The sequence below is a fragment of the Cetorhinus maximus genome, chromosome 5 (assembly GCF_964194155.1).
Source record: "Cetorhinus maximus chromosome 5, sCetMax3.hap1.1, whole genome shotgun sequence".
NCBI classification, from domain to species: Eukaryota; Metazoa; Chordata; class Chondrichthyes; order Lamniformes; family Cetorhinidae; genus Cetorhinus; species Cetorhinus maximus.
In genome coordinates, this window is record NC_135883.1 from 142,025,932 (window position 1) to 142,039,487 (window position 13,556).

Below are 13,556 nucleotides of genomic sequence, written 5' to 3' on the forward strand. Positions count from 1 at the left end.
CTAATAACTATTCCCTGTTCACAATAGCACTCACTAATGTGCTTTCTGGGTATTTTCTTTGATTTTTGCACTATAATTTTCTTCAAATAAACCTCAATAAGCATGCAGTAGTGACATCAGTTAGGAAATGAATACTTCAAAATGTGGCTCTTTTAATGGCTTGATCCACATATTCATGACAGAAATACCCTTCCCCACTTCTCTGAAACGTAACATTGCTTCATTTAGTTTCTTAAGTACTCTGCTGGAACCAAATAGTAGCTGGGTCTAAGGAATAGAAGTCTCTTTTCAGTAACAAGTTAGTGTCCAATTTGAACATAATTAGGAGACAAATGATATGTTTGCTTTAAAAAACCTGCAAAAGGTATGTAATGGTATTTTCCCCGCATACTCTGATAAGGACCCAAGGAAATATTCACTTGACCTTCAATATAAACAACATAAAGTGCAATGTTAATCAGTATTCTCACTGATTTGGTCCATAATAAATGGACCAAAGGCATTACAAAACCACTGCAGAAAGTTCACAGTATACTTAAAAATTACAAAATAATTTAAAAACAATTATTTGCTCGTGGGATTCAGCTGCCAATTCTAAATCATTTGAGCTTTGTTCTAGCAGTTTGTATGTCATCTGACGTCCTTAATTAGATTATTGCCTTGTAAATGTTCCTGGTTATTCTTCATTCTCTACAGAGCATCTAACCAGTGTAACTGAGTGAATTGTCAGTACAGTTCACAATCCCATCTTTTACTGTAGACCACTTGTAATATGGGGAACTTGGTTATTTCTGCAGGAAGAACAGAAAGAACTCGATGAGATTATAGCAAAAAGACAGAAGAAAGGCAAACAAGAAGATGAGAAACCTGCAGAAGAGAAAACAATCCTTCACCGTAATGCATATATTATATTTGTTTGCATTTCCACAGAGGAGGTGGTGGTAACTATCACCTTTGGGTTGGAGGAATTGACTAATGTTTCACATTATTTCACACCATCAATGAGTTGATAGTAGTGTAGTCGAAAGTGTTTTGTTTTTCTCTGGAACAAAATTCTTTTAAATAACTATTTCATAACCAATATCCTTTACTTTCCTCTTTCTTTCTCACCCTTTCATTCCTGCTCCCAGACTTCCCCTTGTCTCATTTTTCATGTCTAAAGTTCACCAGTTAATATTGTAATTTACACATGCAGTGAGTCTTTTTCATTGAAAAAAATAGGCTAGTGGAATTCCTCAACAGCAACTTGCATTTATATATCACATAGGATCATAGGACTTAGGAGCAAGAGTAGGCCATTTATCCCTTCAAGCCTGTTCTGCCATTCGATAAGATTGTGGACCTTTAATATATTAAAACATCCCAAGGTGCTTCAGACAAAATTTAACACTGAACCACATAAGATTTTAGGACTGGTGACCAAAATCTTGCTCAAAGAGGTAGATATGAAATAGGAAAGGGGCAAGAATTCTTTAGTGGAATTTAGAGGTAACAGTGTGGGATGGAAAGAGAAATAATTGCAAGAGATTCCCTGGCTACAAATGGATGGGTAAGAATGGAAGCAGGCAAAGGCAGTCTCACTCAGTCAAGGCTGCAGACAAGTTTAGAAAGTTGAAGTGGGATCATGGTAACAGTCACGTAGGATGTCATTTGCAACTTAAACACAGGACTGGAGATGTGGTTTGTAGCAGGGTGGTAGAGAGCAGAGCTGCAGAAATATTGTAGGAAATGGAGGGCCAAATGCTAGGCAGTTGGGAATTTGAAAATGCCGTTGTAAGTTACTTGGGGGAGAGGTTTTGTTCTGGGTGCAGACATAGAAGGAAATGGGCTGGAAAGGAGGATTGAGTGCAGAAGGAAACGAGGAAGTGATCAGAGATGGCCTTACCTGTGATTGAGACAATGAGAGTAGAAAGGCCATATGAGATGGCAAAATCAAAGAATAAAGATGCAGCAAAAAAATCAGTTTATTTTCTTTTTCATTTGTTCATGGGATGTGGTTGTCTATGGCAAAGCCAACATCTATTGCCCATCCCTAATTACCTTTGAGAAGATGGTGGTGAGCTGCTTTCTTGAACCCCAGCAATCCATGTGGTGTACCCACATTGCTGTTGGTGAGGGAGTTCCATGATTTTGATCCAGCAGAAGTGAAGGAATGGCAATATATTTCAAAGTCAGGATGATATGATGGAAAGGATACTGATTAATGTAAACACAGAAGTGAGTCCCTCCTATTAACTAATAACCATTCTTTAATTTATTTACTCCTTTATAATTATTTTAATTTTTTTCTCTTCCTTTTGTGCTTTCTACTGCTGGCCCCTTCTGTCATTCTATTCTGGATGGGGAGGGTATGGCAGTATGGCTTTTAGATATTTCTGTACACTGCGTCACTTTGCCGCATTTGCAAGTGAGGGAAAGGCTACTCTGGTGAGATTGACCATTGGCATACTGAACATAAACATGATTCAAAAAATAAGGTGTCTTCTCGTAGCCTGGAAATTCAAATCACACAATAACCTTTATTTGACTATAGTCAAAATGATGAGAAACCATAAAAGTGTAATTGTTAATGATGAGAAACCAGAAACAATGTAGTTATTAATTCCAAAGACAGAATAACATCTGGCTGTCTGCCATTGAAGTTAGCGAGACAAGAGCATAAGGGATTTTAGTTAACTTGTTACATACCTTGTGACACCTGGTTTGAGATCGGAATTACTGAGGAAGATCTTTGGGGACTTCTGACAATTTATAAATACCAGCTGCTGTTTTTTAACATCCCTGCATTCGCTGATGTTTAACAACTAACCCTGGTAGATTCTTTTGATGCTTCTGAAAACATTGCCTGGAGAGCATTGAGAAATTGTACTTATTAGGTGAGGGATGTTAGTGCTAGGGAATGAAACTCTTTCATTTCAGGCACCAAGTTTCAGCATTAATCACTCGCAGGTCAGCTATACCACATCAGGTATAGACTAGCGCTTTCTGTTCCATTTCAACAACATCCATCATCCCCTAACTTTGAAAGAACATTTCCTGCTGCACCTGTGTGATATTTTTTTCCTATTTCTACACCAGCTGCCCTGTGGCCTCTCTCTCTCAGTGAGATTAGGAACAATTTTGTACCGTAGGCACTTGCCATGCTGCAGATTGTATGGAGTCTGCCCCTTCTCATTTCACACAGGGCCCCCTGCAGTCAGCAGACTTTGTTATTTTTACTTTGATGCCTTATTGTCCATTTTTAAATAATTCTGTAACCATTGGTATCTGAGGATCTGAACTATAATTGCTGTAGAGAAAGAATTATATTTACATTTGGTGAGAATACAGTTATGTTATGAAAAACTGCAGACTTGAATATAAGATAATCTATAGAACTGCTGTACTATAGAGGAGAAACAGCTTTTTAAAAAGTCTACACAGGAAAGATGGAATATACCCGAGCATAGAATAAACAATGGCACCGCATCAGCTTTGTATTCATGAGTTGTATCATGCTTGAGTTCCACATTTTAAATTAACAGAGAGCAAATCTTTGCCAGTGCCTTTGGTTTCTATTTCAGACATTGAAATTCCAGTTTTTAGAATTTCATATTAATATGAATTAAGTCATCTTAATTTGAAAAACTACCCATCTAATGTTTTATTCAGCATTGTCCATTTATTACACACGTTTTACCTAGTAAGAGAATTTTGTGATGACCTGTATTTGAAAAAAAATTGTTTTAATTCTCTGATAAACTTGTGATTGATCAATGAATAAGACATTGAAGAGGTTTGTGCCATCTTTTTATAGTCAAAGATATGTATGACTACCAAGGAAGGTCATACCTCCACATTCCTCAGGATCTTGGAATCAATTTACGATCTAATCAACCCCCTGAGAAGTGTTATCTTCCCAAGAAGCAGATGCATGTATGGACTGGACATACAAAGGTACCATTTCAAATTTCTGTGTTATGTATCTTTTAGCTAAGTGCCACTGTTAAATCAAGGCTGACAAATTATAATTATTTATTTATTTTGGAAGAATGTTTAAAGAAAAATCCAGTGAAGCAATTATGACTGCCCACTGATATTTAGGAGACAATTTTAAGAAGATTCATTTTGTTTTTCCAGCTTTATTTTTTCTGATTTTTTTTTGTTGTTGTTGTAGTTGCTGTTCTGAAGACAGCAACTCATTTTTTGTGTTTCAGTAGTGCATTCTTCTAGCACTATGCAGACTTTTTACCAAAATGAGCCTGTGCACAAATGTTGATCTGTTCAACTGTAGGACACCATCACTAAGCCTGGTCTATCCTTGACTCACTGTCTGTTATGGACTTCCAACAGAGCTCATTTGATAGCAGTTAAAAATTATACATTTGGCTGGTCTCCCTTGCCTGTGGGCTATTGTGTGTCCTCACCAATGATGCGGCTGAGATAACTTAATTTAGCACCGAATAGCTATAAAACCTGGGGCTATCTGTGCCTATGCAGTTCAGTGCTGCACATCATAATAGTGTATTTACTGAGTGATAATGGAAGGTTTTTTTATGTTGCCTATTAAATTAAATATTGTAAAATGTACATCTCGGTCTGATTTTATTCACCAGTTTAATATGTCACTATACTAAATTATTTGAGGCACTTATGCAATTTGAACAGTCCACTGTATTTTTGGTAATATTGTTTTGACCTCACCCATTCTCTCAGCCTGTAGCTATAGACTATAATCCCCAGTCAGGCAGGCTGCCAAAGTGATCCTAATCTGAACATGGCATTGTTGTCTTTATATAATGAAACTACATTCTGTCTTTCTTTTCTCTCTTCTCTCTCTGTCTCTCTCTCTCTCTCTCTTTCTCTCTTAATTTGCCCTCCCTTTAAACTGCTTTTTGAATTTCTTCCAAAATACATCAGTGAACACAAGTGCAGTTTATATATTGGTATCCACGTAGGAACATCAAACAAATGTTCTGATCTGAGCCAACTCCTCCATTTACAGTGCAGTGGGATTGCTGAAGTGGAGAATGAAAAGGGACTATCCTTCTTATTAAGCCAGCTCCCTCCAACAGCAGAAACAGGGTCTATCAAATACCCACAGGTTACTGCCAATAGCAAAGTAACTGATTTTGGCTGTAGTTGTTCACCTATGCTGCCAACTGGATAATTAGTCAAATCCTCGCCCTTTATGGCAGCACATTGCAGCTCAAACATTAGACTTCAGCATTCTGATTAGCTAGAAAATTCATTTTGGCACCTTTGAATCGATAGGAGCTTTGGATATATTTACGACAGTGCACAGCTTTATTATTTGTTTTGTTGTACAGAATGCCTTTAGTGTGATCATTTTTGATATAATTCTGAACTTTTTGTTTAGAAATCATAAGTCTTTCTAAGCTGATATTTGCCATTTTTGCTGAGCAATGATGTGCTACTGTTCAGCAACCTGACATTCTTGTGAGCAAGCAAGGAAAAATAAAATGCATGAGATGCCATGGATTCTCCTCTTTCCTAAGTGTAGGTAAACTAGTGCAAGGGTGAGAAGTGTGGCAGAGGGCAAGTACTTTCCCAGGGTTGGAGAGTGAGAGAGAGAGAGAGAGTATTAAAGAGCATTGCCATAATCAGACGGGAGGTGGCTAGTGGGAACTCTGTTGCGCTCCCGTCTCCTCCCGGATTAAGTCTGTGACAGGGAGGCCAGTTATGGCCTTCCCGCCCCACTACAAATTGAGGCCCTTATTTCAGCGCCATTGATATCAATCCAGTGGCGAGCAGGGGTCTTGCCATGCAGGGAGCACAATAAGCCAACCCGTGCGCACAGGCTCCTGAGGAGAGTCCCTTATTCAAAGGCACCCAGTCTCGATCGAGGGATCCAACAACGGGAAGGGTGGGCCTGCTGAGAGCACACCACCCACCTGCCTCTGCTCTCAACCTCCGTCTGACCATCACTCACCTGTGGTCTGGGATCCATCAACAATTCTAGGCCTCTAGTGGGTGCCGCACCTCTGGCCAGCAGCTCTCAGCGGGCAGGAGTTCCACCTCCAGTGTCCTTGATACTGTGGAAGGGCATCCGCTGTCCAATTAAGTACCTGAATGGGACACATAATTTGGCGGGCCTTCCCCAAAAGTGGTGACGTGGGCCTCTCACTGGCTCTCCAGCCAAAGAACAAGATCCCCTTAACCTTAAATAATTATATATTTGAGTGTTTGCATGTCCAACTCTGTTGAATAACTTTCAAAAAAGCAAGTATTTGTTTTTATTCAATCGTAGGATGTGGGTGTCGCTGGCTGGGCCAGCATTTATTGCCCATCCCTAATTGCCCTTGAGAAGGTGGTGGTGAGCTGCCTTCCTGAACCACTGCAGTGGGTTTGGAAGGTGCTGCCTAAGGAGGCTTGGTGAGTTCCTGCAATGCATCACTGATGGTACACACTGCTACTACTGTGCGTCGGTGGTGGAGGAAGTGAATGTTTGTGGATGGGGTGCCAATCAAGCAGGCTGCTTTGTCCTGGATGATGTTAAACTTCTTAATTGTTGTTGGAGCTGCACTCATCCAGGCAAAGGGAGAGTATTCCATCACACTCCTGACTTGTGCCTTGTAGATGGCGGACCGGCTTTGGGGAGTCAGGAGGTGAGTTACCCATCGCAGGATTCCTAGCCTCTAACCTGCGCTTGTAGCCACAATATTTATATGGCTAGTCCAGTTCAGTTTCTGTCAGTGGTAGCCCTCAGGATATTGATAGGCTAGTGTTTCAAAACCCTGCTTTTAATCTGTATTTTCTAGCTGTTGTGTGCATTGCATATTAATAAAAGAAACATAAGGAAGGAATGCCTAGCCTGAAAAATATTAGACTGAACAACAGGTGGATTTTTATTCATTTTCACTTCTTTGGTTACCTTATGCTGTGATGTTTGATATTCAGTTGCTTTGATATAGCAAGCCTGTACTGTTTTGTTGTGAATAAACTGGGGGGAGGATTTTCCCCTTGACAGGCGGGCTCGGCGGTGGCAGTCGGGAAGCCGCCTGTGGTCAGGGCCGGACTGCGATTTCACACTGGCGGGCCAATTAAAGCCCGTCCAGCGTGAAATGCCAGTGGCAACACTCAGCACTGCCTGTGTTGGGGGGAGGGGAGGAGGGCAAGTGCAGACTTCGCGCATGCACGTGGGTGCGCACTTGAAAATCTCCCTGAGGCACAGAGCTGCCTCAGGGAGATGAACAGTTTTCAAAATATAAAATTAAGGTTTATAAAACATGTCCTCTCATGTAACTCTGTCTAATTTTTTTGAAACCCTGAATTTAAACATGGCCTGTCTCAATGGGCCATATGACATAGATGATGCTTTTTCAGTATTTATTGATTTATTTACTGATGTGTCTCTTGTAATTAAAGTGCGAAAGTGAAGTGCATCAGATAATAATCCTGCACCAGTCATGACTAGAACAGCACTTTTAAAATTAAAATAAGTGAAAATGCATGTGCTGGATAGAGTTATGTTGAATATTGAGCAAAAGAGTTTAGTTTTTAAAAGTTCAACCTGGAATGAAATAACAAAGCGCATACGACTAGGCCATTGAACTCCTTCAACCTGTTCTGCCATTCAGTGAGATCATGGCTGATCTGTGACTCAACTCCATATACCCACCTTTGCTCCATATTTCTTAATATCTTTGGTTAAGAAAAATCTATCAATCTCAGATTTAAAATTTATTGATCTAACATCAATTGCCTTTTACTGAAGAGTTCCAAATTTCTGCCACTCTGTGTCTATAAGTGTTTCCTAATTTAACCCCTGAAAGGTCTGGCTGTGATTTTTAGACTATGCCCCCTAGTCTGAGATTTCCCAGCCAGCTGAAATATTTTTTCTCTGTCTTCCCTGGCTGATCCCCTTAATATCTTGAAGACTTCAATCAAATCACCCTTTAATCTTCTAAATTCCAGGGACTACAACCTAGTCTATGTAAGATTGATACCAAGTTCACTGTGCAGTGTTATGAATAAAGTACAATTCTTGCCAAATCAAAACTAATATTCATTACCAGTCTCCCTAACCAGTAAATTACCTCATTACTTTACTGTACTTTACTTCTCTTGGGGTTGGCGATTTAAGGGTTAAGCTGAGGGGAATGGAAAGAAAGAAGAAGGTTTACAGGCAGTGTGAGAAGAGCATAAGAAATAGGAGCAAGAGTAGGCCATTCAGCCCTTCAGCCAACTCCACCATTCAGTGAGATCATGGCTGATCTTCTACTTCAACATCATTTCCTGCACTATCCCCGTATCACTTGGTATTTTTAATATGTAGAAATCAATCGACCTCAGTCTTGAACATACTCAACAACCTTCAGGCCTCTGGGGCAGAGAATTTCAAAGATTCACCCCCCCTCTGAGTGAAGAAATTCCCCCTCGCCTCAGTCCTATATGGCTTGCCCCTTATTCTGAGACTGTGTCCCCTGGTTCTAGGCACCCCAGCCAGAGGAAACATCCTTCCTGCATCTACCCTGTCAAGCCCTGTAAGAATTTTATATGTTTGAATGAGATCACCTCTCATTCTTCTAAACTGCAGAGAATAAAGGCCCAGCCTATTTAATCTTTCCTGATAGGACAATCCCTCCATCCCAGGAATTAATCTAGTGAACCTTTGATTGCACTCCCTCTATGGCAAGTATATCTTTCCTTGGGTAAGGAGACCAAAACAGCACACTATATTCCAGGTGTGGTCTCATCCTTACTCCTATACTCAGATCCTCTTGTAATAAAGGCCAACATACCACTTGCCTTCTTAATTGCTTGCTGTACCTGCATGTTAGTTTTCAGCAACTGATGAACAAGGACATCCTAGTCCCTTTGAAGTTTAACACTTCCCAGCCTCTCACCATTTAAGAAATACTCTGTATTTCTGTTTTTCCCACCAAAGTAGATAACATCTACAAGGCACAAGTCAGGAGTGTCATGGAATACTCTCCACTTGCCTGGATGAGTACAGCTCCCACAACACTCAAGAAGCTTGACACCATCCAGGACAAAGCAGCCCGCTTGATTAGCACCACATCCACAAACATTCACTCCCTTCATCACCGATGCACAGTAGCAACAGTGTGTAACGTCTACAAGATGCACTGCAGGAATTCACCAAGGCTCCTGAGACAGCACCTTCCAAACCCATGACCACTATTGTCTAGAAGGACAAAGGCAGTAGAAAGATGGGAACACCATCACCTGGAAGTTCTCCTCCAAGTAACTCACCATCCTGACTTGGAAATTTATCGCTGTTCCTTCACTGTCGCTGGGTCAAAATCCTGGAACTCCCTTCCTAATAGCACTGTAGGTGTACCTACACAACATGGACTGCAGTGGTTCAAGAAGACAGCTCACCACCACCTTCTCGAGGGCAATTAGGGATGGGCAATAAATGCTGGCCCAGCCAGCGAAGCCCACATCCCATGAATGAACAAAAAAGGTCTCTCATTTCTCCACATTGTACCCATTTGTCAAATTTTTGCCCACTCACTTAGCCACTCCAAATCCTCCTCACAGCTCACACTTCCACCTACTTTTGTGTCATCTGCAAATTTGGAAATATTATATTTAATCCCCAAATCCAAATCTTTGATATAGATTGTGAATAGCTGGGATCCCAGCACTGATCCATGTTGACTCTGCCCAATCCCACCATTATTTTCTAACTGTACTGTTATCACATCCTTTATTATAGATTCTAGCATTTTCCCTACAACTGATGTTAGGCTAACAGGTCTGTAGTTCCCTGTTTTCCTTCTTCCCTCCTTTCTTAAATAGTGGTTTTACATTTGCCACCTTCCAACCTGCAGGAACCATTCCAGAGTCTATAGAATTTTGCAAGGTGACTACTAATGCATCTACTATCTCTACAGTCACCTCTTTCAACACTCTGGGATGTGGATCATCAGGTTCAGGGGATTTATCTACTTTAAGTCCCATTAATTTCTCTAGTACTTTTTTTTTAACTAATATTAATATTTTGCAGTTCCCCATTTACATTAGTCCTTTGATTCTCCATTATTTATGGGAGGGTTTTAGTATTGGGTTTGCAGGCAGTGTGGTAATGCAAGTTTAGCGCTCACTTATTTTGCCTGTCAAATGCCATATCTTGAATCTGGAGTATGCTCGCATCTTATCTAGGTTGATGTTCTATTCAAGTTCAAAATGGTCTCTATTGTTGAATCATAGCTCAAGTGTATTTAGTGTTTTAAATATCTTTTTTTGCTTCATGAGTGTGAACAGCAAGACGTTTAATCTTAGAAACAAGTGTTGGGATTTTTCCATCTACATGGGATGATGGACATGGAGCAAACAATTCATTTAGGTGGGGTATCTTCATTTGGTGCACCTTTGCTGATGGCTGTGAAGCCCAATCCTTGAGAGGCAGCATCTGCCACAAGCACCAGGTGTGAAGTTGCCAGGTGTCAGTTGTTGTTTTTGGCTTTGGCACCTGTTGCTCAGCCACTGGTTGTTATGGCAGTGCATGCCAGTAGGTGTCACCATTTCCCTCTTTCGCCAGCTAGTGACTCCCAGGTCGATGTTTAGGGCCTTCATGTCACGCTTAGAAGCATCCTTGAAGCGGAGCCTTGGGCGCCCCACTGGTCATCTGGCTCCAGTTCCCCCACCATACAGTATGTTCTTGGATATGTATCCATCTTGCAGACATGCCTGGTCCACCAAAGCCACTTCTGTTTGATAAGTGCCAACAACTTGGGAGCTCTGCCTTTGAGAGGACTGCTGCATTTGTGATTTTGTCCTGCCAGAATATACCCATAAAGTGCTACAGACAACAAAGATGGAAATTTATTGAGCTGCTTTTCCTTGTAGCTATAAGTCACCCCTGTTTCACAGCAATACAACAAGGTGCTGAGAGAGCACCGGCCTTATAAACCATCAGCTTGGTCCTAAGAGTCAGCTTGGTGTTATTACATGTTGGTTTTACAAGTTGGTCAAAGGTGATAGCTATTTTCCCGATGCATGTATCAAACTCTGCATCAAGGGACAGATCGTTGACTCAAGGTAGCAAAATTTGTGAACCACTTCCAGCGGGATATTTTTCAGTGTGATTGGGGCGCAGATGCAACACCTTGCCCATGACTACATTTTTCTTGATGCTTATATTTTAGAAACAAGATACTGCAATGATTCCCTAACCTGGTGCTCTGCGCAATTTAGTGATTGTACAAAAGTTTTCATCACTTGTATTAGCCAGTTTTGTCTTGGTACGCTTTTAGAAAGATTGGAAAGACACATGAGCAAGTGTCAAAGAGGCAAATATCTGGTTCGGATAATAAGTGGATATTGTTACACTCCTGAGTTCTGTTCCCACATATAGTGTGGATCAACACGATAGGTTGGGGAATCTGCTTACAGAAGTGACACATGCCACTGAATCTGAGAAGGTTTCAGGAGTGGACACAGATTAGTAATAATCCTCCTCCTGATGTCTACACCATCATAAGTACAGATGTGCAGTCAATTCTGTTCACTCCAGGTGACATCAAGAAGCTTATTAGATACAGCAATTGTATGGGTCATGACAACATCCCAGATATTATGCTGAAGACTCACATACCAGAACTAGTTTGCCCCTCAGCCAGACTATTCCAGCATGGCTAAACACTGGCATCTACTTGACAATATGGAAAATTTCCCAATTATGTTATATCTGCAAAAACAGGAAGAATCTAATCCTGACTAATTTTAGTTGTGCTTGATGATTGCTATAAAAGTAATTTTCAATCCTTTATGTTTCAGGGTGTCAGTGCTATTCGATTGTTTCCAACATCTGGTCACTTGCTTTTGTCCTGTTCCATGGACTGTAAAATCAAGGTAAAGGTTTGTTGCACTGCTTCATTCCTAATGGTATTTATCCAGGGTGCAGTAGGTTAGAGATAAAGGTTAGTGGGATTACAGCAAAATAACCTAACTAATGGATTCAGATACCATCCTTGAATCATGAATATGAGCCTTGAACATTTATTTTGTCACCTGAAAACCAAATAAAGAATATTTTCAGTGTAAATACTTCATCTGCCCACTTATTTCTGTGCTGTTTATAATTTTGACTGTTAAAATCTGACCCATGTGACTCATATTAGTACTTCTATGCCAATGCATATTTTGGCCAGCATTGACATACCATGACATGCCTCACTATGGTAACCTCGTTGAAGGGTTAAGTTTCTGTAGGAATTTAATATGAATTTGATTACTGGAAATAATACTGTATACTATAAGGTAGTTGCATAACTGAGAAATTTAGATGACATCCTAAGCCATGAGAGCTACTCCTTTGAATTTTAGAATCAAGATTAGATTATAGCCTTGCAATAGCTCCCTCGTGACTGCTTCTGTTAATGTCAACTCTTTAAATTTTGCATGAGTGCATGAGTTATCCTGGTTTCATTTAGATTTTCTGCAGCTGTCGAGATAGGTGTCACTTGGTCATGCATTAGGATATTAATGTAGGTTTATTGAAAAGTAGTCTATGTTTAATTAACAGGGATTTCAAAAAATCACCTAAAATTGGCTGCAAAATTAAACATGCAGAGTTTGATGATTTTTTTTCTTTATCCCAAACCACATCTTGCATTTACAAATATATATTTTTAACATAATAGTGTGCCAAGCTGGCTCACAGAGGAAGAAAGGAATATATAACAAGCTGTTATGATAAACTTGGGAAAGGTGACTAAAGCTTGCTTGGGGTGGCAGGCTGTGAAGATGTAGAGCAAGAGATTGATGAAGTTTAGTGAAAGAATTAGAGAGAGTAGGGATGAGTTGGTTAACAGAATGGAAAGCCATACTTGGGCTGTGGGTAGAGATGTACAGTTATAGAGGATGCCAATACATCTTGGGGTGAGGCCTTGAAGACATATGTAAATCAGAATGATGATTTTAAATTCAGCGTCATGGGAAGAAGCACCAATGTATGTCCACAAAGAAACACAGTTGAAGAATGCACGTGAGATAGTTCAGATCCAGGTGAATATAGCAGACTTCTGAATTATTCAGTGTGTTTGGAGGTGAAGGGGCTGGCATAGAGTACATTGAAGAAACCCAGTCTGGAGGTTACTAAGTTGCATTAAGACCTCAGCCACAATGGGGCTGGGAAGGACAGAAGCAAACGATATTGCAGAGGTAGATATATAGTTGAAAAGGGGTTTGAAGTTTCTCTCTAGATAAAACACAATGTTCCAGCTTGCACATAATGTGGTTCAGACTGAGCGAGCAGCCAGGGACGGATGGTGTCAGTTACAAGGGAGCAGAGTTTAGCAGGAACTCAAAACAATGTCTTCAATCTCTTGATGTTCAGTTGGAGGAAATTCTGGCTCATTGTCACTTAACTTCAAACAGGTTTCCTGACAGCACAAAGCAGTTCATGGGATCAATGGAAGTGGTGGAGAAGTAGAGCTGGGCTGCCAGTACAAGATTGTGTTATTGTAAAGGAACAGTTTATTGTTGACAGTAAACACCCAGGTTTTCTGTGTTAAAGATGCAACATAAATGTAAGCTGTTGTTGTACAGCATAATTTTTGAATCCTTAGTGTACAAGAGTA

General features: G+C 40.4%; 1 protein-coding gene across 1 annotated transcript in view; it reads left to right on the forward strand.

The window, feature by feature from the left end:
- Positions 1-13,556, forward strand: part of cdc40 (cell division cycle 40 homolog (S. cerevisiae)) — a 159,915-nt gene that overhangs the window by 63,467 nt on the left and 82,892 nt on the right. The window contains exons 6-8 of the mRNA XM_078542583.1: positions 798-894; positions 3,797-3,936; positions 11,752-11,826. Of these exons, the coding sequence (XP_078398709.1) occupies positions 798-894; positions 3,797-3,936; positions 11,752-11,826 (312 nt within the window). The remainder of the gene's footprint in view (positions 1-797; positions 895-3,796; positions 3,937-11,751; positions 11,827-13,556) is intronic.